At 36.5% G+C, this 26,209-nt stretch overlaps 1 protein-coding gene across 2 annotated transcripts in view; it reads left to right on the forward strand.

Moving 5' to 3' along the window:
• LOC134668127 (uncharacterized) overlaps nt 1-26,209 on the forward strand; it is a 127,327-nt gene that overhangs the window by 99,240 nt on the left and 1,878 nt on the right. For both annotated transcript variants that reach the window (XM_063525634.1, XM_063525635.1), the window contains 2 exons: nt 5,228-5,354; nt 26,066-26,175. In XM_063525634.1, coding sequence (XP_063381704.1) covers nt 5,228-5,354; nt 26,066-26,175 — 237 coding nt within the window. The remainder of the gene's footprint in view (nt 1-5,227; nt 5,355-26,065; nt 26,176-26,209) is intronic.

Consider the following 26,209-nt stretch of genomic DNA (forward strand, 5'->3'; position numbering starts at 1 on the left):
GCTGACAAGGAAATAAATACTATGACACAATTTAAATTATGTGCGTCGACATTTGATCTGTTCCACGGTAATTAGTACTGACATGAGCATGAGAATTGCCGTGGGTGCTAAAAAAATAAACGTAAATAAGCGTAATAATACAGAACTGGTAGACTAATAATACGTGTCCTTTAACGCGATTGGCTACGGAAACGGTGAAGGCGACTAATCGTCTGAACGTGAAAACACGACTTTCAGTTTAGGAAAATTAGTGTTTCAGGCTATACGGCTAAATCAATTTATAAGAACTGTATACGATTATGACGGTATACCGGGTGTGGCCTGTAATATGAGCAAAAAATTAAACTGTAGGCTGTCCTCCTCATACTGACCAACATTTGTTCAGCTACTTTTAAAAATAACTTGTGGTTTGATTTTTAATACACTTTAAAGTTTATTCTAAGATGCAATGTATTTCGAATTTGGTTATGTTTAAGGCGTGACAAGCAACGTCAATCACAATGATATGGCGTGGCGATGACGTCCATTGAAGATAATATTTATTTAGTATGAAAAATAGGGAGTCTAAATACTTCATAATGTTTAAAAGTTGTTGAACAAAAGTGTCACCCTCTGAGGAGTACAATCTATGTTTTAATTATTTGCTCGTGTTACAGGCCACACCCGGTATATAATATATTTTATCCTTTTTAGATTTTTTTAGCAACATAAGTCAACCAACTGTATCCTCTTGCCGGCCAGAGGCCTATATAAAGGTCTCCTGTTCCATTGAATTTTGAATCTTTAATTTGACAAATCAAAATTGCATTTGTCTCGGCAAGTTTTGATTCGTGGGCGGATAGTTTCTATGGTTTAGGTATTAGGATTTGTGAAAATTGCGAAGTGCTATTGATTTATAGTTAAATATACCTGTATGAAATTATTGTTTGATACATTCCTTATCCCCAAAGGAACAGTTTTACGAAAATTTAACTTTGAGTTTTAGCAGCTTTAAATATGAACAAACTGTTAAACGCACAATAAAACTTACATATTTACTACTAAGTATTTATATTACGGGTAACAATTTTATCTTACTTTTTATGCAAGAATTCTTTAGCTTTACCATCATAATCAGTCTTCTTCGGCTCAAATAGTGCCAACAGTTAGCCAAATTCATCGGCGGCCGGTATAACTGTATTGTGAAGTTCAGGGGTTCACGAGATGCCGATCAGATCTGCGTAATGAGTCAGCTCTGGCGCCATTAATGGTGAAAGCCTAGGAGTATCATTCTTGCTGCTTGCCGAGTACATGGGAGTCATGTCCTGAGACAACCAGTATAGACTGCGCTTTTCAATTACATAGATGTTATGGAATCACAGCTCATTTATGGAATGGTTTTCTTCAGTATTTTTCTCAACTACGCTTGCATCAAGGGGAATATGTGGTAAGAATAGGGAAACTAATTCAAGCTATCACACCGCGATAGGACATCGGCCACACACAAACACGTATCTCACGATTTTAGCTTCTTCATTAGGACTGGGTAGAGAGAAACTTCCTTGCGATTTACAGACATGGTGTCAACGTGCTTGTGGTACAAAAACATGCATAGTTTATCTTATATTTGCGGTTTTATTTATTCGTATCAAAAGATAGCATAAAAATGTCACGAAATAATAAAACTAAAAAATAAAAAATTGGGTCCTGGAGACCAATTTCCGGACGCAGTTTTCACCGATGCCAAAATTATATGCTTTTGTTTCCGCAGTTTCCTTCGCTAACTTTGACCACATCACAGAAACAACAAATTAGGAAGTAGGTTTTCGGAGAACCTGAAAACTGATCAATTATCAAATACATAGAAAAGTGTCGATTTTAAAATTTGCTCCTAGACATGTATTAAATCTTTAGTTACATTTTCCTTGTCAATGCCATAAGGCTATAACCGCGAAAATCGAAGTTCTTCAATTGCAGGTACCTTTCTCTGTGACTCTAGTCACGCCTTCATTGGAGTATAAGAGAAAGATCCCCGCAATTAGTGAATTTCGGTTTTCGCTGTAGGCCCCCAGATTTGCTGTCACACGAACGCATTCAGTTACTAGCAGTAACTTTAAGCGATATAAAGTATCTGACGCTGCCGATTACGCATGTTAAATTCCTTAACCAAATGCTTCTTTTGCCTTCCTAAGTGCTTAATTGTATTGAGTTACCATCAAACGTATGACGCATATTACGATACTTAACTGGGACTCAAGACCAATGACTATGTAAAGTTGGCGTAATCCGATGATTTGCTGCCTGTAATGTTATCGTTTGAACGATTCAGAGTAATCATTTTCCGTCACACTGTGACGACATCATACCTATACAATGACTTCCTAAGTCGTAAAATAGTACCTATGATTGTAAGAGCGGCGTATGCACGCATTTACTATGATTCAATAGGTACTCGTATAGACTCTATCATTCACCTTCAAACACTAAATCAGATATAACATCTTTAAGTTCAAATTTACCTAATACTATTAAAAACATAACTATCAGAGCTGTGTGAGTGCTAACAGTAGAGAATCCTTACAAAATTTCGATGTTAACGACCCTTCGTTTGGTAAGCCGTTAAAGTAAGAGTGATGCACAGTTGCACACTTAGGGGCTGTTGAACCAACCACAATTATTATATCCAAATATTATAGCAGCCTGATCAACGTCACTCAAGACTGAATTATAAAATTTTCCATACAATAAAATTTAGCGAACGCTTTAACGGTGACAGACGGTCTGGTTCAACCGACCCTTAGGGCCCGATTCGGATTTTGAAATAGACATCTATTAGATATCTTTTAGACATCACCAAGATACGATAACGATATGTTTAAGATCTAACCTGTCAAATTTGACATTTGCGCGATTCTGGAGATACTCTTGAACGATTTCTTCAGGATATGACTTAGAGATCCAATTCACATCTAATAGATATCTTACGCTCCCTAACGTAAAAGTGACATTGGTTGCCCGAATTGCGCTGCAAAAGAGAACTAGTTGATATCTAAACTATAACGTGTCTAGAATGGATCTAGTACGTGTCGTCTGTTTTGAATATCTTGAAGTTCGAATACGGCAGTAAGTTCGTTTCACTTTCCTTGCTAGAAAAAGCAGTTTGATACGCAGTTTTTTGTTTCGCTTATGTACTCTGTGGTTGTAATTAACTATACCACATTGGCTTGAATGCACTTTAATTAAATGTCGTAACATATGGCGTTCCATTGATTGTGCCAAACGTAGGCTATGATTAAATTCTTGAATGAAATGTGTCTACACGTTTAAGACACGTGACATCTGAATTTCATTGATAAAATGATGATAGTCTAAAGTAAAGGTTTTTTCCACTTCGCCTGTGGATTTATTACTGAGCAAATATTGATTAATTAAACATCAGCGTAACTCAAATATATAATTACAAGACACGTGCTTTGTTTTAAGCAAACTATAAAATTCCGCACAGTATCGATTAAGTAATTATACAAAATAAGTAGGTGAATAAATTTATATTGTTGCGACTTAAAAACATTATAAAATGGTAAAATTTATAAGAATGACCGAGCTATAAAATCTAACTACACAAATCATGGAATTAGAATGAGGTCTACTGTCTAGCAAAATATAAATGCTTAAAACATTTATTTTAAGATTTTTTCATGATCTTTCAGGCATTGCTGTGGTATAATAAAACAAATGTATTATTGACCGGTACGACAGAAGCACAAGCGTGCAAGTTATGAATGACAATTGCATGAACTCTGCTTACCATGCATGATTCAAAAGACAAACGAGGGGTAAGCAAATGCCATGCATTGATAGCGGTGATTTTCCACCCTTCACCCTCGCCCGTATAAAGGTCGCGCCATACAAACCGATTATCTTATTATCCGATCTCCCCTTACTGGATAGCTCTTTTAGTGCTAAAAGTTATAGAAGATCAGTTGAGACGATGACGGTACAAAAACGATAGTGATATCAAATTCAGTTGATAGTGTTAAAAAAAATTTGGGTAGCTACAGTCAGCAAAACTATTGGCTTAATACACCTGCGTATAAAAATGGATGCTAAGCTGACTGTACGCCTAGAACCAGCGTCTAGGTTTAAGAGTAAGCAGACTGAATAGGAACGTTAACGCGTCGTGATAGTCAGAATGCCGGTGTCAGAGTTAATGTTACTATTAACTCTTTGACACCTTCGCTTGTTACACACTAGTATAATTGCGAGACAGCACTCTGCCCAGTAAAAAGATCAAAGACCGAGTGGCTGTCTCGGCCGCGTGGTTCTTTTCTAGGCCGAGTGGCCAGTGATGAGTTCACACCTCGTGAGCGCTCGGTCGATAGCTCTGTCTCGTCACTTTACATACACGTATGATATAATATAAACATATTGCTTGCTGATTTTACTGTCCATTCAATACCCTACTATAACAGTACCTTCTAATTGAGTAGGTATAGGTGTTTTTGTAAAATATTATTTAAACCTTAACTTGTCTCGTGAAGTGTTCAAAATATTCATTCTCTCACATTTGCTGTCACAAAATATTACATGTATAACATTTATCATCATCATCATCTCAGCCATAAGACGTCCACTGCTGAACATAGACCTCCCCCTTTTTTGGGGGGTGAATGCCATAATCGCCACGCTTGGCAGGCGGGTTGGCGATCGCAGTCGAGTACGCCGAATTTGAGGGACGCTGCTGCCCGTCCACCGGTGGTCTTGGACGTGGTTTAAGGACATACCCGGGTCCTGGACGTAGTTTAAGGACATACCCGGGTCCTTTAAGGATATACCCGGGTGAACTCTGCTTACCTTTATAACATTAATACAACATACTAAAACACTATCAATACTATCATGTTGTCCCTGTCACGCCATTAATCACATTGCAACCCTCTCTAAAGATTTTTTTTTAATGTACGAGTATATAAATTATTTGCAAATAGCGAAATATGGCAATAGACCGCCTAATGTGATGACGCCGGAGATTGAAATCCTATTCGACGAGATGAAAATTTTTATTGATGTGATAATGTCTTATAAATCGATGAACACCGGTAGCATGCACGAAAAAGTGTCACGTTGTGGATGGATCACCGGAGTAACGTTACGGCCACGTTTTCTTATGACTATCATCCGTAAACCGACTTTACAGACAGCCATTTTTCTTAGATGTCATAAATAAAAAAAAATGTTTATTCTTCAGGTGGTGATCTGCGGTGCGGTGCCATCGATGGTCCGGTCGGTCCGCCTCTACAGCCAGTGCTCGCACCTCTACGTCAACGTGTTGCCAAACGGCACTGTCATGGCTCGCTCCGATGGAAACGACCAGCGTAAGTACCAACATCTTCATATTCCACAACAGATAACTACACACATACATTCCGTACCACTACCACCAGTTTTAACATGGACATATTCACTGACGTCTAAGTAACTTAAGGGGCCCACTAATTAACAGTCCGCTGGACGGTATCGGCCTGTCAGTTAGAACAGAATTTTGACAGTTCCGAAGAACTGACAGGCCGATACCGTCCGGCGGACTGTTAATCAGTGGGCCCCTTTACTTTCTATGCATCTCGCTCGTACTCGCACATCAGTGCAAGCGAGATATATAGAAAGTAATTTACGTAGACGTTAGCTAATGCTAATGTCAAAACTGGTGATAGCCGTACAGGTCATTGTGGCACTCTTTGGCAGAGCCTATGTCCAGCAGTGGCTGATGTGATGATGATACATGTACATTTATTGTAAGTTAGTATGTGGTGTGAAATAAAGAGTCCCTATGCGGGGCTCCTATTTCTGGACAGCTTGCCCTTCGGGCATCTGAAGCAACCTAACGAACCAACCGAGCGAATTTGTTTAATGTTTTGACACATTACACAGAATCATTACAATCTGCCTGATCTTACGATCGGTCGCCGACATATTGTATTGTATAACTGCTGGACAAGTGGCAGTAGGTTTTTCATTCCCAAGATTCATACAAAATGCGATGATTTGTTTGACAGTGCTCTTCAGCTGTGTTTGTTCTCTTTGTATGAATTGTATGGTTCTATTCACGTCAATTTACCATACCATAGGTATATTTTGGATGTAAGAGAAAGTTGAATTTGGAATTAAGATTCTTTTTAAAAGTCCGTTATAATAAAGGTAGGTATTTGAGCAATGTAATTAAAATCCAGAATTGATATCAAACCGCATTGAAAATAGATATTACTTACCTAATTAGGCTGCAAAGTTCTGACCAATAAGAAATGAAATGAACCTAACGTCGATGTAATATCCTCACTATTCATAGAAAGCATAACATTGTTTAGCAGTGGCGTGGTGAAAACTTACGAGTCCGCGTGTATAGTAAGTACGCTACGTAGGTATATACATATACATAGAAGTCGTACACGGGAACGTATAGGAATATGTCAATACTTGAAGGGTCAACGGCCAGTCGCAGGTACGCGCCATAACGGGGTATGTGCGAGGTTAAAGTTTATAACAACCCCATTATGTTACACGTATTATTGTTACTGAAAATGTCGGAAATACCAGGAATTTACTTTATTGTGAATTCTAGGATATAATTGTATTACTTATATAACTTGAGGACGAAGTTTATACTTGTATTGCAAGTTTTTTTAATTCCAATATTTTATCCTCATGATCATATCCCGTTATATATATAATAAATCTTACGAAAATGCTCTAGAATCTTTAAATTAAAGGTAAACGTACTGGTGCTCGACGCGGTAACTTAAGTCATTGTCAATAGAAGTGACAGCAAGATGTCATCTATTGGGCATTAGCATGTCGAGCACTAGTACGTTTACGCATAAAAATAAATCAATTCAATCTATATCTACAATACCTACTTACATAATTAAATTTGATTATGATCACAGACCAAGTGGATTATGATGATACACTAATAAGGATATAGGTAACAACGATAAATATAATTCTTCTTTTAAACAAATGTCTAGCAGAGATAAGTATGTTAATAAATATATACATACCTATATAAAAAAAACTTAGTGCTTGTAAAATTATGAAATTGAGTTAATGAAATTTGATTAATTCATTGCTTAAGTTTTATCAATGATTTTGTTGCTTGGTGCTTTCTCATAGTGTAATAAATTACCTGCTAGTTGCATTGGATCTTAATACAAGGTAATATTCACTAATATTATTTTATTATGTGTTATTAATATAATACCTAGTATTTATCTCTGATCTTTTACGAGTATGTCGACGACATGGCTGTTCTGTTCACGCCTCCAAGGCGTATACAATTTCAATTCGTAATATATTGTTTTTATTTAATGTAACATGTTACATATATTTTAACAAAATGATTGATTCAGTATCATAGATAAACAAAACATAATCTTAGCATTATTTAACATCTCGGGTCACTCAAATAAGATGGCGATTTGGCGATATATGCCTATTTAAACATATGTGCTAATTGAAATTCTTTTATTACTATAAGGATATTCGATATCGAAATATTATTGGATCCTAAAATACATCACTTTAAAATTCTACGTGGATACTAAATATATCGAGTGAAATGTAGTTATAACCTAATCTCTCAACCATTTTTACTTCGTTTCATAGTTTGTTTAAAACAGAGAAACTACAAGTATTTGCAAACACGTATTAGATAAGTATCCATTATAAGATATTACTCAATGTTTGATTTTTGTAAGAGTATGCAACTTTTAGCGGTCGTCTTCGCAAATATATTTACTTTCACATTTCTTTTTTTCGCGCAGACTTTATGACGAGGTATGTTGCGTGTTTTTTGCAAATACGTATAGTTGGCGATTCACATAGGTAACTAGAGGAGTGATAAAGTGGGCGTAAACAGAAATACATTGTAGAAAATAAAGAATGAGGAAAACTACCTAATTACCTACTTAAGTTGGTTTTTATTCAACATTGATTTAAACACAAATCTGTGTGTGCTCGTTCAAAATTGCAGACTAAAGCTAGTACATTGTAAATATATTGAGTAAGAGTAGGTATTAGATGCAATGATAATCAACAACTAGGTAACAAGAATATTTACAGTTAGGTAGCTTCAATCAAGGTGTTCATAAAGGTATCTTAAAGGTAATCTTTATTTGGAACAAAAATGTGCAAAGACCTTAAAATACCAACGAAAACAAGTAAACTCCCTAAACCTAAAGTTGATGACAGGGTACCTCAAGATTGTCCCATGCAGGCACATTGAAATCTTCCACATTGTATGATATTGTGTGAAGCTATCGGAAGACTGCAAGTATTAAGTTCGATTTTGAACTTTAAGCCGAGGTCATAGGTCGCAATATCGTGTTATTATGACGTCCATCACACAGAAAGGTGTACGTGTAAAATGTGAATCAAGATTACAGGGATCATGTTACAAGCGAATAGTGACCTAATAAAGACAATAACATTAGGTATCTAGGTATTGGTAGTACGAGTATTTGTACGTCAGTTTGCATTATGATATTATGTAGGTATTGTGATATTATGTGCCTGATATATCTAATACCTAAACCGTTATTAATTTAAAAAAAAAGGTCATATGCGAATGCGTTCACGCGTACATACAATACAATCGACCTCAAAACATATCTACAGATGTATTTTGAATAATCCTTTCCCATCGTTTGCGTCACGTTATTGCTACTTGAATCTGTCTCAGTGCAAAAAAGTAATAAAATACGATGTTACCTAAGTAACTAAGAAAATACAATGGGAAAGGATTATTTACTAAATGTGTATAATACACCTTTGCATTTTAGTCCTTTGTAATAAAACGGAAAATCTATAACCCCATGAGTATCATTGACATGTGTAATCTGTAACTTGGTATTGTCCAATAAGGTATCACCCACGTTCATCGTTCATGAGAAAAGAAAGAATATTAACCATCAATTATATCAATAAAATTATACTTTCTATATGTTAACTAATGCTAGCCGGAAAACCATTAATCTAATATGAACAATAATTGCGTGAGAATAAACATTTATTTGATGCTACAAAAATTTTTAATCACCTGCCCCATGTTAGCATACGTGTTAGTTGTGAGGCAATAAAAGAAACGACGTGGCCAATATTAAATTTAACGATTTAATATTGAATCTCCGTTATTCCTTGACCCGTTATCCAGTACTTTTCATTCCGTGACAGGGTTCATGATACCTTGGTAAGTTCTGTTTTCATCGGAATCAGTATCTCCGCCTCCTGACGAATACCGCGTGAAATATGTGATACTTTTTAATTAAAATTAGATTTTGAAGTACTGATAAAGAAATTTAATTACTCGAAGTGATTTAGAAAAACGACTGTTCTGAATAACGGAAGTATCGTATGCCTTAGGATTCTAGGAAAAAATATTTCAAAATATTTCAAAGCCAGTTACGTAAAGTTAATCCCGTAAGTCAGTTTTCAACATACTGTAGGTACACAATCTTATATGTATCTCTTTTTGTATTTTTTTTTTAACAAAATCATTGATACTGTCGAGGGCCGACGAGGTTTGAACTCACGACTTTACGTGATTTTTGCCAAATTAAGTGTTAAGTAGGTACTTAGGTAATTGTAAAGTATTATTTTACGGCTCCGTATCGAAGCGTCTGCCTGTACGTCTGTTTAAAATGCTCCCATAGGTATTTTTTTAAACGCCGCCGTCTTTACGATAACTTATTTATTATCAGTCTTACATAACACTCAAAGTTCAATGCTTACAGATAACTTGCTCGACATGTATTGTCATATTTGTCCGAAGTATTGCGGATACTTGTATGTATTAAAAAAATCTCAAGAATTTCGTTCAGCTTTACCCCCGGATTTTTATGTGGTTCATTTTTTGTGGCAATTCATCGGGAGAAGGTAGGCGGAACGAAAATTATATGAAATCAATCGATGGAGGCGGCGCGGTGCCTTCCCAAATTAAGTTGTTATTTTATAAAAAGTATAATAATATAAAACCCATAAGGCCCTCCGTTTTGCAAAAAATACCACACACATGCGTGCACTCATTATTATTTAATTGGACCAAAATAACATAATTTGGCGCAAGGGGAAAACGTTTCCGTGAAAGGTTATAAAGACGTTTTTTGCTTTAATACAAACTTATGATTGTTCGTGTCAAACAGAATGTGTATTATCATTTGGTTTTGTAGGCAAGGGTTTTTATTAGAATAAGTTTTTTATTATACATTCAGCAGCTGGTATTTACTCTAAATTTCGACAAAAACTATATCGTAGAAGTTTTTGATTACCTCGTTAGCGTCCGGAATCGCAAGAGGCATAACCGTTTGCTGCGGGGTGGCATGACTCGTGATATTTTTGTATAGGTATAAATAATTGCTTCTTCTTCTTCCTCCTCGGTCCCTCATTGCTGAAGATCGCGACCATGTATGCTACGTCTCCACAGTGTGCGATCATAAGCCATAAATAATTGCTTAGGCATGGCATATATACCTAAGTGGTGGCAAAAAATTGGTATCAAAATGTATACAATATAAAATAAATGTTGTTCGTTTTTATTCCAACGAAAGTACCATTACGTTAACGCCTTTAATTGATTAATTTTTAAACCTAATTGCACCGTTTACCAAAGTATAGTATAGATGATACAGTAGTGTGGTAAGCGCAGCAGTGTTAAAAAAAGGTATTTGAAAATAACCTTAAAAATACAGTTCATAGCCGGATTTGTAGTAAATAAAACCTAACAGTTTTTTCCCTCAAGACGTAATACGTTAATTTGGCACCGGCGCCAATCCCAGAATCGCCCCATTAATTAAACTATCGACGGCTATTAACAATTAATAAAATACAAGTTTCATGCTCGTCAAAATCAAGGCCTCAAACGAATGATAGCTTATCGTTATTTTATTGCCTTTATTATAACATCTGGTTAACAATTGCTAGGTGGGTGGTCCCGACTTAGTTTCCAATGTTGATGTCGCAAATAAAATGGAATGTGACGGTGTACGTTTTGTAAACAAAGTATTACAATGAGGGAGGTGCAAATATTTAAGAGCGTTGAAATGAAGGTAACGGTTAAACATCGCGCACCGCCAATTTATTGGCTTGTTGCATGTTTTCATGGTGTCAACCGATCTTGTGTTTTTAAGGACCAAATGCATTAACGCAATTTTTATTGCGTTAATGAGAAAATTCAAGTTTTTACTATTTTCGATGTAATTGATTTCTACTTTTCGTGAATTTTTCCAACATTTCAACTTTAATGAAAAATCTACCTCCGTTTATACAAATATTGTAGGAGGAGCTGATCAGAGTTTTTCTTATTCTATCAGATTTGTCGCTTCCTTCAGTTACTTTCATTACGAGTACATAATTATAACGATAACGATGAGTAAACAAAGCGACTATACCTATGCTCCGAAATCCAACATTCATGTCACGTCGTAGAAGACTTACAATTTGCGACAATTTGTGAGCATATCATATTGGTAATAAATTATTTTATCAACGTAACATGCGTAATGGAATTACTTATAATTACGTCATAAAGTCAAAAAGTCACACCAATCAAATCTTCGTAGCGAAAAATATCAATAGGCGCGTTCTTTATCAAGAGTTCAGGCTAGTTTATCTGAAGACGTAGTTTTCCGACAGTTACTATTTGTTTATTTTGACAGTACCAAGTTGAGTTAGTTGGGGCCATAGACTGGGGTGACTTAATTATACCTACTTACTTAAATTGCTTCGAGTAACAGTATTGTTCCTTTCAACTATTCAGTGTTGATGATAGTGGATCAAGCTAAGAAGAAGAGTGAAGATCCCTCAAGAAATGTGTATCTGTATATATCTATATTTTTTGTGTAACTCCTACTGTCTCCTCCACAAATCACATAAAGCTAAGAAGAATGTTACTACATATGACTAAGAAGAAGCTAAGAAGAGTGTCACTATGACTGTTGCTACCTCTACTGTCTGTTTATGTTACTGTACATTTATAGTAAACTACGAGTATGTGAGGTGTGCAATAAAGAGTATTGTGTATTGCAGCGGTCGGCAACCTTTTAGCAGCCAAGGGCCAAATAGTAGTTACCGAAGTTGACGCGGGCCGCACTTTGTTAATATTTATGACTTTATCAGATATTGTCGTTTGTCAATATTACATACAAAATAGCCAGGGAGGCACGCGGGCCGCTTGTTGCCGACCGCTGGTGTATTGTATGACAATTTCAAATCTGACAGTGTACGGCAGTGCATTGTTTGTCTACATTGTGGGCCATTATCGAAAGTCGTCAGTTTATCTTATGCGTCTGACCTGATTCCGATCGCATTTGTCCCTTCTCATTACCATGCGATAACACCCAATACACGATTTAGCACGGTCTTTATTGCCATCTCCTTAGTGACGATTTTTGGCTGTCAAATAATGGATTACTGTGATGTTTTGCGCACTTGCACCTACTTCCTTTATGTCATGAATTTAGGTCTGATTCATATTTTATCTCTTAAACGTATTATCCTTATCTTTTTTCTTTAAATTGTAGGTCAATGTTTCTTTCTTCGAATCTCTCTTTCTCAATCTTTTAGTCGAACAGTTTTTTTACAGACTAATAACAATTAAAAATAAATAATAGACGCAAATGTAGGTAACATAACAATTAAAAATAAATAATAGACGCAAATGTAGGTAACGAGAGATACATATATATCTTATAATATCTATATAACATCTGTGATATAATATAACCGGGATGTTGATAATCAATTAGTGTTATTAATTGATTAATCTTTAATTAATTACTTAATTGATTCCAATAAGGTACTTAATGTTGGATAAGCAAGCTCATCTACACCCTAAAAATCGGTAGCAGTTTCCGGCTCTGAACTATCTCTCGACCGTAATCCATAAGCCATTAGACTAAAATATACCGGGTGTGGCCTGTAACATGAGCAAATAATTTTATTAAAACATAGATTGTACTCCTCAAACGGTGACACTTTTGTTCTACAACTTTTAAAAATTATGAAGTATTTAGACAAAATAAATATTATCTTCAACGGACGCCATCGCCACGCCATATCATTGTGATTGACGTTGCTTGTCACGCCTTAAACATAACATAATCCGCAGTACATTGCGTCTTAGAATAAACTTTAAAGTGTATTAAAAATGAAATCACAAGTTATTTTTAAAAGTCGCTGAACAAATGTTGGTCAGTATGAGGAGTATAGTCTACAGTTTAATTTTTTGCTCATATTACAGGCCACACCCGGTATACGATTAATGTTGAATGGTAGATGCACAGGGTAGAAAAAATTAATGGGACTTGGACAAAAATTTCATCGTAGTAGATTGCTCTATGCAATAGACAAGTAATATTTCTTATTAGACACCGCATGCCTAGTAGATCTGCGTGCATGGCTCAGTTTTCGGAGGCAAAACGTACCAATCCTAATGATTAATTAAATGCGACCCAAATGTTATCAATATCGATAGCAAGTAATTTCTAAGTCATAATAACAAATCTAACTCGTCCTTGAAGTACATAAATCATAATTATTAAATAATATGTTAGCTCCCCTATTATCTACATATATATTTGTAAATCTTTTTGATTTATTCTTATTGCAACTGATATCTGACATTGACTGTAGTCATTCTGACAATAATGAAAATAATAATTCACATCATTTATTAGTGAAAAATTATATTTCGTACTTTTTAAACGTCAAACTAAATTGCACATACGAGGAAAGGATGCAACAGATACTCTTTACATCAGCAACATCAAGGCACTGAGTAGTAAGATATTAAGTGAATCACACATAGTATTAGTGTCAATGCCACAGTGTTTGTGGTTGTATCTGGCTAGACGGCAATATGATATGACTAATCTAAGTTATGATAACCTAAGATGCGATTTGACAGTTCTGTGAACACGATATGTTGCAATCTGCATAAGATATACAATCATCTGTGTCGATAGTGGACATTAACATGCATTCTTGTAGTTGAGGTTATCTTGGATTTGAAATTAATTCAATATCTTGTTTACGTGATGCCTGCGGATGCGCAGATATATCTGAGCAGTTGCTGCAAGTACAATTAAAGGTATTTGGGGATAGAGAGAGGGGCAATATTATATAAAATAATTCAAGTAAATATATACTTCCCAATTATATGAATGGCATTGTACTGCTAAATTAATATATATCGTACATGTAGCATTGTCAACAACGAGCCCCATACAAATTTGACGGCTTAATACACGGGATAAGCTTTAAAAAATTAAAGAATAACGAGAGATTCTTAAAAAGAAACATTGTTTATAAAATTTGCAGAGCATTACCACGATTGACCTGTAAAATATTTTTCGTGTTCTATTTGGATATATGTCTGGGGCTTTAAATTTTCATTGACATGTCACGTGTTTCACTGGACATCAGACATGTCACAAGTCACGCGCTAGCCGCGTTTGTATTTTAAAAACGGTTTCGATATATATTAGTTTTATTCAAATAAAAAAAAAACATAGTTCAAATTTACTTACCTATTAAGGTTACAAAAAGAATGGAAAAATACACTACTGCAACAAACTCATTACGAAACACAAACCTTAAATCTTCATCACGCAGCCCTATTTGCCCACAGATGAAGTTATCCAGATTAGCTTAAGGGATCAAGCACTGACGCTTTTGGATGCCGCATTTTCCTGGTGACAGACGCTGCGGCATTGGGGGTTATCTGTAGCTCAGCAGTGTCTATGGATCTGTGTTTACAGTATTAAGCGCTTTCCTGTCGTCGGGGGGCGCTAGCTTCTGTGGCGCGTGTTCATAGTACGATGTTTAAAAGTGTTCGTGGAATTATAATACTAACTAACTAAAATATCCAAACTAACTAACTAAAGGTTAACTCTTAAGAGTCATCATCGTTTTGTGTGGGACCGTTGTTCGGTATAGGCAAACGTTTTTGTTGTTTATTTCGTAAGCTGATGGAAGACAAGTAGGGGTCGGACGATTCTAAGGCTCTGTGGAATAAGTCTAAAATAGTCGTCATACGATTTAATTTTCTGGTATGGTGCTCCCTGTCATAACGCCAGTATTTATTTCTTGACTCGCCAGCTTGTTCAGACAACATACCTATCGGCAGCGTACTAGCCTCTATAATGCTTCGACCATGTATCAATATCTTATGTAACGAAACTGACATGTAAAACCACTCATATTTTTTCACGTATTTCTTTGCAAGTGAGCTACAAAATTCTTCAAATTTCTCTGTATCAATATGTAACCCACTCGATAGAGCTACCAATATTGTATGCAAGTCTTCTACAAGCCACATCTCTAGACCTAAGATTTCAGCAAACGTTTTTCGGTGTTCATCCGATAATGCTGTGCGTGCAGTATTACCATCATTTGTCGTCCCTGCATTAGGGCGAACAACATCAACTAACAGTGACATTTTTGCTCTAATTTCCGCCTGTATTGACTTTTTTCGTTCTTCGACTATCTTCGCTTCCGGAGTGTTTTTGTTTACTCGCCACTTCATAACCGCTGGATAATTTTTATAGCCTAAATGCAGTAAAAATTCAAAAATCCTGATCCAGGCGTGTAGTGGGCTTAATCCATGTCTTAAAGCTTCATGATTTATTTTCTTTTCACGAACAAGCTTTAGATTATTAAACTCGACTGATGTAGCACTGCAGCACGCGCAACGAAGTTGTGAAGTTGTTCCCGTTATTATATTGTACACCTTACCATCAATGATGGTTAAGTGTAGCAAAGGATCTGCGATCAATGTATGACTGGAAAGAGTTTCAGCATAAATCGGAACTAAAGTTTTAATTTCATCCTCAACGCGTTGTTTTTCGCTCGTTACCAGTCCTTTAGTCTCTTTCCTGTACTGTATTTTTAGTGGGCGGCAAAAACGAAAGGATTGTGGACAGGGGTTAGTCCACAGGACAAAGCCGTCTTGTGTTTTTAGTTGCAATGGTATGTATGTAGTTGCGAATAAGCAATTTTCATTATCATCGTCTTCGGCATCTATGAACTTTTGTTTATAAAAAGACTGGCCTGTACTGCCGTCAAACCCCCAGGAACCTTCAAGTGTACAATAAAGATCATTTTTTTGCTTTTGCCTGCAGTATTCTGATATTTGTTCATCGCAGACTTCTACAATCCTTCGGAATGTGTGTATCAACAGACTTTGTAACGAAACACTTGCTTCTCTTTCAGTAACGGTTATTTCCTCTTCCGGGTAACATTTCTTCTTAGCTATTTGTACCTTATAATACGGAGGATAAGCTGGGAATCCTCTTTCTTTCAAATCTTTCTGCTGTGTAGTGTAATCATATACAGTCAGTTTTCTATCAATTATGTATGACAGAGCTTCATCAGAGGTATAGGGTTTAGGCGCCGACATGGATTTTAAGGTCGTTGCAATTTTTTTAGGACGTGTAGGACTTTTCAAACATTCATTTACTACAAATTCTAATTCCCGAGCTGAACTTTTGTCAAGATTCTTGCCGGTTTCATCTTTAACAATACGTGACATAACTTTAATAATTTTGGCATGAGGTTCTTCTTGAAGCGATTCCTGGAGAGTTCTGCATGCACGACGTTTTTGGCGGTCACTTAAATCTTCAAAAGAATGGGTAGAACAGCTAGGACTATCAAAAGAAGTTCCAGGTTTTGGAGCTACTGATAGTTCATGTTTTTGTAGTTTTAAAGTATCTTGTAGGGAAAAGCTACAAGTTTCTGTGTCTAATGAAGTTGATGGATTATCTGAAGTTAATATATGTGGTGTTTCCGGTTCTATAACGTTAGGTTGTGATAAAGGACTTTCTTGGATGTTCAATTTTGGTACTTCGATTTCGAAAATGGTCGATAGCCAGGTTTTGTTTTTATTGCAAAATCGGTTAAAGTTTCTTTTACTATTCTTGTATAAGGTTTCACATTTGTCTAAAAACTTAGTAATCCTGTTTTTAAATTCTTTGTTTTCCGTGTCAATAATGCTCGGAATTCCATTCGGATATAAAGCTTTTAATACAGTAAGGCATCGTTCGTCACTATCAAGATTCAATGGTCTCGTCTTAACACCATATGAATGTGCCTTATCTTGTAGAATTCTGTAAATATCTAGTTTCGTGAGCGATTTCTTTTGATCCTCATTCATGCTTTGGTAGGCGGTTGTTGGAATTGCCACTCGCTGACCAGCATGAGGGTTGGCGCCCTCATGCCCCCCTAGCATTAAGTCCTCTGGTCGGGGCCCAGAAGGACATCCCTCAGCAGGACGGGTCAGTGCCTGCTGAGGCAAAGCAGTGCCATGGGTCTTTAACGGCTCCATGACACCTCACCCCCGCTTCTCCAGATATTATGTATAGGAATTGGGTTTCGACTAGTGTCTAACGAGGGCGGACCCCTTCCCAATCCCACATAATATCTTTCATCGAAGATTGTTAATGAAAACTATTGATGATGTGATGATGAAAGAGAGAGGAGCACTGTCGCTCTACCATTTTTCCTGGAAAAGAAAATATTTTGTTGTAGCAGACTAGAGATGTGACAACCCTAACCTAAAATTTGAAAAAATTGTATCTCCTTATTCCTGCCTTAGTTGCGTTTGATATTTTTTATGGTAATAGTTATCATCTTGCTTAACATATACGCAGTGAAAAAAAATGCGACCGTGAAGGGAATAGCCGAAAAAATAATAATTGACATATCAAAGAAATTAATTAATTGACGACTACTTGAGAGTATATCTTTATGTTTATATGCGTATAATGGTGCTATTAAGTCATGTCTAGCATACCAGGAAGCATTTATTGATTAATCTGCTTCGACAGAGCATAAAATGCGTTTCTATGGTTTTTCAGGACTTTTCTCGATTTTTTAAATATCTCAAAAACTATGGTACTTAAAGCCATTGGAGTTTTAACACAAGCTTTTGTTGGTTATTATCTATCCAAAAAGCGCAAAAAAAGAGATGGCCGCAACTAAGGCAAAATCACACACTGTGCGACCGTAATCCCTATGGGTCACTGCGACAATTTTAATTAGATAGTTTTATATGTAAAATATCTTGTAGGACTTGTAGGTTATTTGAAATGATCATGTATAGAATCATAAATATTAGTACGCATTTGCGTATTAATATACTTATTATATGACTTTACTTAGTATGAATATGATGTTTTAGAAATTGCCACGCGCCGCTACGCCAAAAAGCCGCTAACTTGTCCATGTCGGCGGCAGATCGTAAAACCGGGCATATCGAGATATTCCTAGGCATATCATGAAACGCCGCCATTTCATGATCTGACTAAGATTTGCCCAGGCATATCACGATCTGCCTTATAAAAGAGGCGGCAGATCGATCAGAGCATTGGCATTCGTTGATATTCCTAGCTTCATACCGGGCGCATCGTAAAATAACCTCGTGAGGATTGTACGATATGGCTGGTGTTCGCTAGGCATATCATGAAATGCCGGCATTTCATGATATGCCTAGGAATATCACCCTGTGAGATGTGCACGATATGGCTGGTGTTCGCTAGGCATATCATGAAATGCCGGCGTTTCATGATCTGCCTAGGAATATCACCCTGTGAGGTTTGCACGATATGGCTGGTGTTCGCTAGGCATATCATGAAATGCCGGCGTTTCATGATCTGCCTAGGAATATCACCCCGTGTTGCAAAACGATGCGGTTTTGGAATGAGATGCAATGCCAATTCACAACATTCAGGATCGAGCATAAATATCTATACTCACCGGTAATAAACGGTACAACACGATAAAATAACCAAAGGATATACGCACTGGACTGACCTGATACTGCAGCAATGGCGGAATCCTCTCGATGCCACTAGTTCTTTTTTACGTTCAGCACCTTCTCCTCTTTCACACGCCGGCCGGCGGTACGTTAAACAGTCTTAGGGCTTTTGTCACGCACGATATATCACTAAAACACTTAGTTTTGGAGGCTTAATACATATAATGTGATTTAAATCGATAGCGGTCGATCCGCATGCCGCGGCGTCTCGCTAGTTCTCTCCTTCTCCAACAGAGGCGCTGCTGAGGCTCGTCCTGAGCGGGCCGCCCGAGAGTTTCGGACGATCCTATTGGCTAAAATGTCAATATTGTATCGTTGTGAAGTGCGTTTTGGCTTTGCATCAAAGAATATAATACTCACTCTTTGCATCGATAAACGGTAGAAGCGCGCAGAAATTTGATTAATTACTTAAAAACTAAACGTTAAGAACGGAACACCCCTTGAGGCTTGCACGATATGGCTGGTGTTCGCTAGGCAGATCATGAAATGCCGGCGTTTCATGATTTGCCTAGGAAAATCACCCCGTGAGGTTTGCACGATAAGGCTGGTGTTCGCTAGGCATATCATGAAATGCCGGCGTTTCATGATCTGCCTAGGAATATCACCCCTTGAGGTTTGCACGATATGGCTGGTGTTCGCTAGGCATATCATGAAATGCCGGCGTTTCATGATCTGCCTAGGAATATCACCCCTTGAGGCTTGCACGATATGGCTGGTGTTCGCTAGGCAGATCATGAAATGCCGGCGTTTCATGATTTGCCTAGGAAAATCACCCCGTGAGGTTTGCACGATAAAGGCCGATTTAGACGATGCCAGAACTCGCATGCGAGTTTCATACCATTGCGGGTTTTAATTGGTCGGTTGAATTTGACGTAATCCACAGTCCGCAGTGTAACTAAAATCGCATGCGAGTTCGCGCGCCGTCTAAATCAGCCCTAAGGCTGGTGTTCGCTAGGCATATCATGAAATGCCGGCGTTTCATGATCTGCCTAGGAATATCACCCCTTGAGGTTTGCACGATATGGCTTGTGTTCGCTAGGCATATCATGAAATGCCGGCGTTTCATGATCTGCCTAGGAAAATCACCCCGTGAGGTTTGCACGATATGGCTGGTGTTCGTTAGGCATATCATGAAATGCCGGCGTTTCATGATCTGCCTAGGAATATCACACCCTACTTATTTGATATGCCTAAACGTAGCCAGGCAAATCGTCAAACGTTGAGGTTTGAACGATATGGCTAGTAGTCGTTAGTCAGATCATGAAATGGCGGCGTTTCATGATATGCCTAGGAATATCTCGATATGCCCGATTTTACGATCTGCCGCCGACATCCATATTATGACCCGTGAATCGTGATGAATCGTTTTGCGTGAAAATATACCAAATAAAATTACCTATTAATAGTTATTTGCAATCATAATTTTTTAACGCACGAACATGAGGATAATACTAACTTTAAAATGTTACATATCGTTTAAAAACATCATTTAAAGGTCGATACCAGACAACATGTGGAAGCAACTCATAATTTGCATCAACTTACTATAGTATGCCACTGTAGATAAAATGCAACTTTCCAATTAATTTTTGAAAGGTAAAAAGAGCCTTTCCGAGCTGGTATGGTAAAAAAATACAGCACATGGACATGGTTTACATATTGGATGGATTACAGTACATAATATTAAACACCCGTTCACGTATCCATAATTGTATGCCATTTCAGATGCCACACGTCGCTGCATCAGTATGCTAATAATTTTGCCGTGTATGTCGTCGTGATGTTTCGAGACCATTTGCATGAAAATAATAGAAAATGACCTCACTGACGGCCCAATTCGAACTTTAAGATACGTCAGTTAATAGATCTAGAAAAGATGTGGATTAGATATGTCAGTGTCAAAAGTGAAGAAATGTCCCATTTGACACTGTCATATCTAATCCATATCTTTTCTAGATCAATTTTTTTTTTTTAATTTATTTATTAACACAAAATAATACAATTAAAAAATCATGACAGCGAACAAAGCCCCCTGAGGCTGTAATTAATTAACTGACGTATCTTAAAGTTCGAATTGGGTCGTCAAACTTTTTAAGTACAAACAATATAAAAAATATTGATTGGTGTAAAATCTGATGCGGGCTCATTCCCGTACCGGACGCTACTATGCTAACGTTCAGCTACCAAGGAAGCATTCCGGAATTTACTCCAAGATTTCTGTCAAATGCTTACCTACCGCAGCGGGAGGATTTGCCGGCTTATCCCGCGATTACGTGGGACACGTTTATAGTCCTGGCTTATCTAGCTGTAACAATTAACTAGCCGGGAGAAACACAGTACGTCGTTTAATAGAGATGTGATGATCGTGTGGTAAAGATTTGTGTACGTTTGCGTAAAAAGAATAGATTTAGATTTAGATATTTATTCTCATAATATTAAATTACATTATAAATTATGCTAGACTAATCTACACGAATTTATATTATGATCGTCATTCATATTTACATAATATTATTTAATACATACAAATTAAAAAATGTCTTGCATTAATTAATCTTATGTCAACAATTTATCCATTCATGTCAAAACAAAATACGGTAATAACTTAATATTCTCGGACTTCAGTCAATTCATTTATACGCAATTCATTGCGTACGCGTATAAAGTACCTACCTACTTGGGAAAGGAAGAAATATTGTCAATACTGTAGGCCCACTATATAATTACGCAAGACTTAATTTTTTTAGATTGTCAGATTGCCACGGCAAATATTTTTTTTTGATAATTACCTACTAAGATTACTTTTCTATTTGAAGTAAGTACACGTAATCATTTATAGTTGTTACGGATATATATAGTATAGGGTACATACAGGATTTGTGATAATTTCATGTGTCAAACCTTACAAACGGCTGGATCTCGAATCTTATAACTCAAGTTTTGGCTCAAGTATAAACCTGTAAGCATTTAGGTATATTAAACGAAACTATATATTTAGTATAAGTCATAACTCTTGTTTTTATAGGACCTCGAAGGGTTCAAATAGCCAATGTGCACGCTTTAAAAATTACATGGTAGCTCGGATGACCGCTCGAGTCGCTACTTTATGGCCCCACGGCGCCTAACTCATGGTTATTTTGTCGACACGAAAATCAAAACACCCTTATTTCTTTTTGGTGTTACTTAGCAGCATAGGGTGTCCCAAAGCCTGACCATGTATATTATAGGTACAAGAAGAAAAAACCGGCCAAGTGCGAGTCGGACTCTTAAAGAGTTTACATAATTTTGCCTTTATTTTTAAAACTTCTGTAACAACAGTAGCATGATTTTGAGATGTACGTATGTACAATATGTATTTATAATCGGTTTGTCGCAGTTCACATAACCTACAACAGAAATATTATATGAGTCGCTTAACTTCAAACTCGGGTAAATCCATCTGTCAGATTATGCGATTTTGGTATTAAGAAAACGTAATAGGGTAGATATTTGCTGAGAGGGTCCAATGGATTTAACCGAGTTTGCAGTTAAGCGACACATATTTGCATTATGTTGTTGAAACGCAGGTAATGCATAATATTAAGTAGGTAAGTAAGTGTTTTGTTTGCAAATATATGTAATTACATGTATTATTGTGTATAATCTTTCTAAATTATCTATTACAGAAATTAATCGGTAGCCTGGCAAAATGTAATTTAATTGTTATTACAATTTATGCATGCAATAACGGATGAGAACTTTATAAAAAAAATAAAAATAACAAAGTAAAGTTTCCTTTCATAGCCGTATTGGATGCACCATAGGACTTGAGGTACATAACCCTTGCTATGCTTGATCTAGAGCGCCAAGAATTTACCATATTGCAGAAAACGCTGCGACAGATAAAAAAAAAGTTAGGACGTTTTAAGGGCACAATAATTATCAAGTATTCGTTATCAAGTATCAAGTACGAGTTCTAGACCAAGAGTCCACTTAACAGAGGAATGCACTTTGGCACATACTATCACCAGTTTCGTTATCGCATTCCAAATCCACATTTATCCCGTTAAATTTATAGCATGTTTAATCGAAAATTAATTTTGAAGACAGCAGCTTTGGATTTGAAATTGATTGGTTTTGGATTCGAGTTGAATCCATTTTATCGGCGATTTGCCGATATTAGCTGATAACGCGACCGCATTATTTAAAGTAGGTCATGAAAATTCGGACATTATCATCTACCAGGTTTTTATACGAATTCAAACGTTAAAAAAGTGTACCTATTGATAATAAAAGGATTCATCTCTGTTTTGGTTATTTTTGATAATAGATGTCAATAAAATGGAAAGAGACACGTTAAAACGTTATTACAATTAATTAACAAAAGAATTAGGGACGTCTTTAAAACATACATGTTGGACTTTAGATTAAATCAAGGACAAGAAAAATCTATCCCAAAAATAAATAGAGGAAACTTTGTTATGTATACAAAAATATCGGCTCCGTTAAATGCAGGTGAGTTGGGAGTACCGAGATTAGTTACATCGATACGGCTACTATCAGTGCGATAGCCGGCCGTTGACCCCCGATTGGTCATTTACGGACATGGCGTGCTTGCACGGAGTTAACAACACATGCTTGAGTTTTGCCATAGAGAATTTTAACATTGAACATGTTTTTTCGATCGCATCAGTAGCCCTCCAATTTCAGCCAGATAGTGAGACATCGCCCTGGTCTCGTGAGTTTTAGGGCTACGGTCCAGGTGTCAAAAGATTCGTCTTAACAAGGGTATAATATGGTGAAAAAATATTTTGAAAAAGTCAAAAACTCTTTTCGGAAATCTCAAAAATGTAGAAAAATGACGCATATTTTCGGTATCTTGTCGCACTAAATCGACAATTTATCGAAAAAGAAAAGCGATATCGAAAAAATTAAAAAAGTTAGGCTACATTTTGAAAAAAAAACCGGACCTCTCTATCTCTTACGGCCTAGGCTGTGGCTTATCCTTTATGTAGCGAAATGTCAGGATATGGTTTTGCTCTCCAGTGTCGATACACTGGTACAATACAGTGTCTAAACGCCGATGCGTTTGGAATAATAGGTGATGCTACTGATGCTTAATATATGTGGGTGTAATTGTACCTGTCCAAAAAGTATTAAAAAGTTTCATTAAATTCAGCGCTAGGGTCACAAACAATAGTTTTAAATGAAAAACGTTTAATTTTTAAACAATAAAATTGTATTTCTTTTTCGAGGCTCATTTTTAATCTCAGTCTAAGATTATGGTACAACTATATTGTTATAATTCTACATTTGTACTTATGATTTAGGAAAAATTGAAGTGTTCTTATAAAGAGACCCAGCTGCTTTCACTTCGTAGGAAACTAGCTTATTAAGAGTGTCATAAAAATATTGTCACAGTATATGCGAGGAAAGAGAAAATTCACGCGTCGGCGAGCTCAAAGACTCGTTAGCCGGCGGATCTTGTTGTCTTTTCGAAATTAACTCTTGGGCAATGTTGACAGGCCGCTGCTCGCTTGGAATCTATGTAACATCACATAACACGCTGAAGGCTAGTGTGGGGCATAGACAAATCTGTGGTCACTTAAAATCGATCAAAAATTGTTTAGGCGTTCGCTTAAGTTGATAGTGTATGCTCTGTACCCAATAAAAAGCGAGCGAATACGTAACCCTTAATATCCGTTTTATGAAGAAAATCATACTCCCTTTTCACAAATACCTTTACAAGTTCTCTGTCGACAGTTTACAGTAGGTACTCTTGACGGAGTGTTCGCGGAAAAACTCCTCTCAAACTACGGTTTGAGTGCGCGATTCTTAGGTATAGGTTGTAAGGTGTTAGGTACACTGTAATTTTGGTTTCCCCAATGTATGTAAATAAGGTAAAAATTTGGCTAAATCATAACAAGCTGAAAAAGTCCGAGATTTATTACGCCAACGTTCTTTGAAAGTTCATGTTTATGTTATTCTGAAAAGATGTAGGTAAATACTAAATAGTGATTTTTCTTCGTTTACTTAATATAAACACCATTCAAAAATGTCTCCAACGCACCCAACAGCGTGTTTTCACTTCTCCAGATGTTAATTGAAATGACTTGACCGTCGGGTCCTGGCCTTTTTATTTTATTAATTTTTATTCGGGCCCATCGCGCGATCATCAAATTCCGACGAACTTTCTTACATTACCCATTGATGACCGCGGCGGGCTTACATGTTGCAGTGAAAGTTGGTAAAATATTCATGTAAATTTAATTGTATCAATTATAAAATGTCAGTGCGACGCCTTCTTTCATTACTTTAAGGGTGAAAATGACGTTTGCAAAATACGGAACGTATATCCTTTTCTTATAATGCTGAAGGTTTTGAGTACCAGATTGAAATCGGAACTTAAAGACACATTTTTTTTACTTGACTTGTTTATATGAAAATTAATAGATATCAAATATCAACATATTTTACTTCTGTAAGTAGGATCGTTCAAAGTGAAATATATTATTAATATTTTTAAATACTAACCCAAAAATCATCAACATGTAACCCAACTCTTAACATCTCAAGTATTGAATGTCCAGCGATAGATTAATATTTATTGACATTTTATTTTTGTACTTTATTAGCGTTCAGTGTCATTAGTTGTCGCTCCTGACACTCTTACTCTCTCCCTCATATTAGTAATTGAATTTACTATGTGACCGACGCATGAGGCGGCGGCGCGTCATTATTTTAAAGCATTAAGCCAAAGCGGCGTATACGCATTTTACTCCTAAACCCTCTTAAGCTCTATTGGCTTAAAGCGGTAGTATTGTAAGCATTAGTCGATACATGTAAATGAGAATTCTTAGAATATTTACTTTCTATTTAATAAACATAAGGCTAATTAATGTATTGAAGCGCGTGTGAGATGAAAGTTTGGTAGTCCGTGATTGGATGTTAATAACTTGCAGCTTAATTACATTTTTAATTAAGTCATTTGAATCCTTTAATAGGGCTTGGACGAAAGATAGAATTTGTCTAATTGTAGTCGTCTTTTTAAATATTCAATGATCAATTTACTTTCAATTCAATATGATTATCTTATGTATGAGTCTGTTTATTACTTTAATAAATAACCAATAAAATTAATAATTTTACTATTGAGATTGCATTTTTGCCTCAGAATGATGCATTATTTAGGGTCTTTCTTATCTAAAGACATTAGTTAATGTGGAAACGTTTTTGTTGTTACAGCGAATCTCACCATCAGTTCGCGCGGCTACAGTCTCGAGCTGCTCATCCACTCGCCCGTGCAGGACATGTACCTCTGCTTCAACAAGGCCAAACTGGTCGGCAGGCGACTGGTAAGTCTAATCATATGAGCTTAATATTAATTGA

The sequence above is a fragment of the Cydia fagiglandana genome, chromosome 10 (assembly GCF_963556715.1).
Source record: "Cydia fagiglandana chromosome 10, ilCydFagi1.1, whole genome shotgun sequence".
Taxonomy (NCBI): Eukaryota; Metazoa; Arthropoda; class Insecta; order Lepidoptera; family Tortricidae; genus Cydia; species Cydia fagiglandana.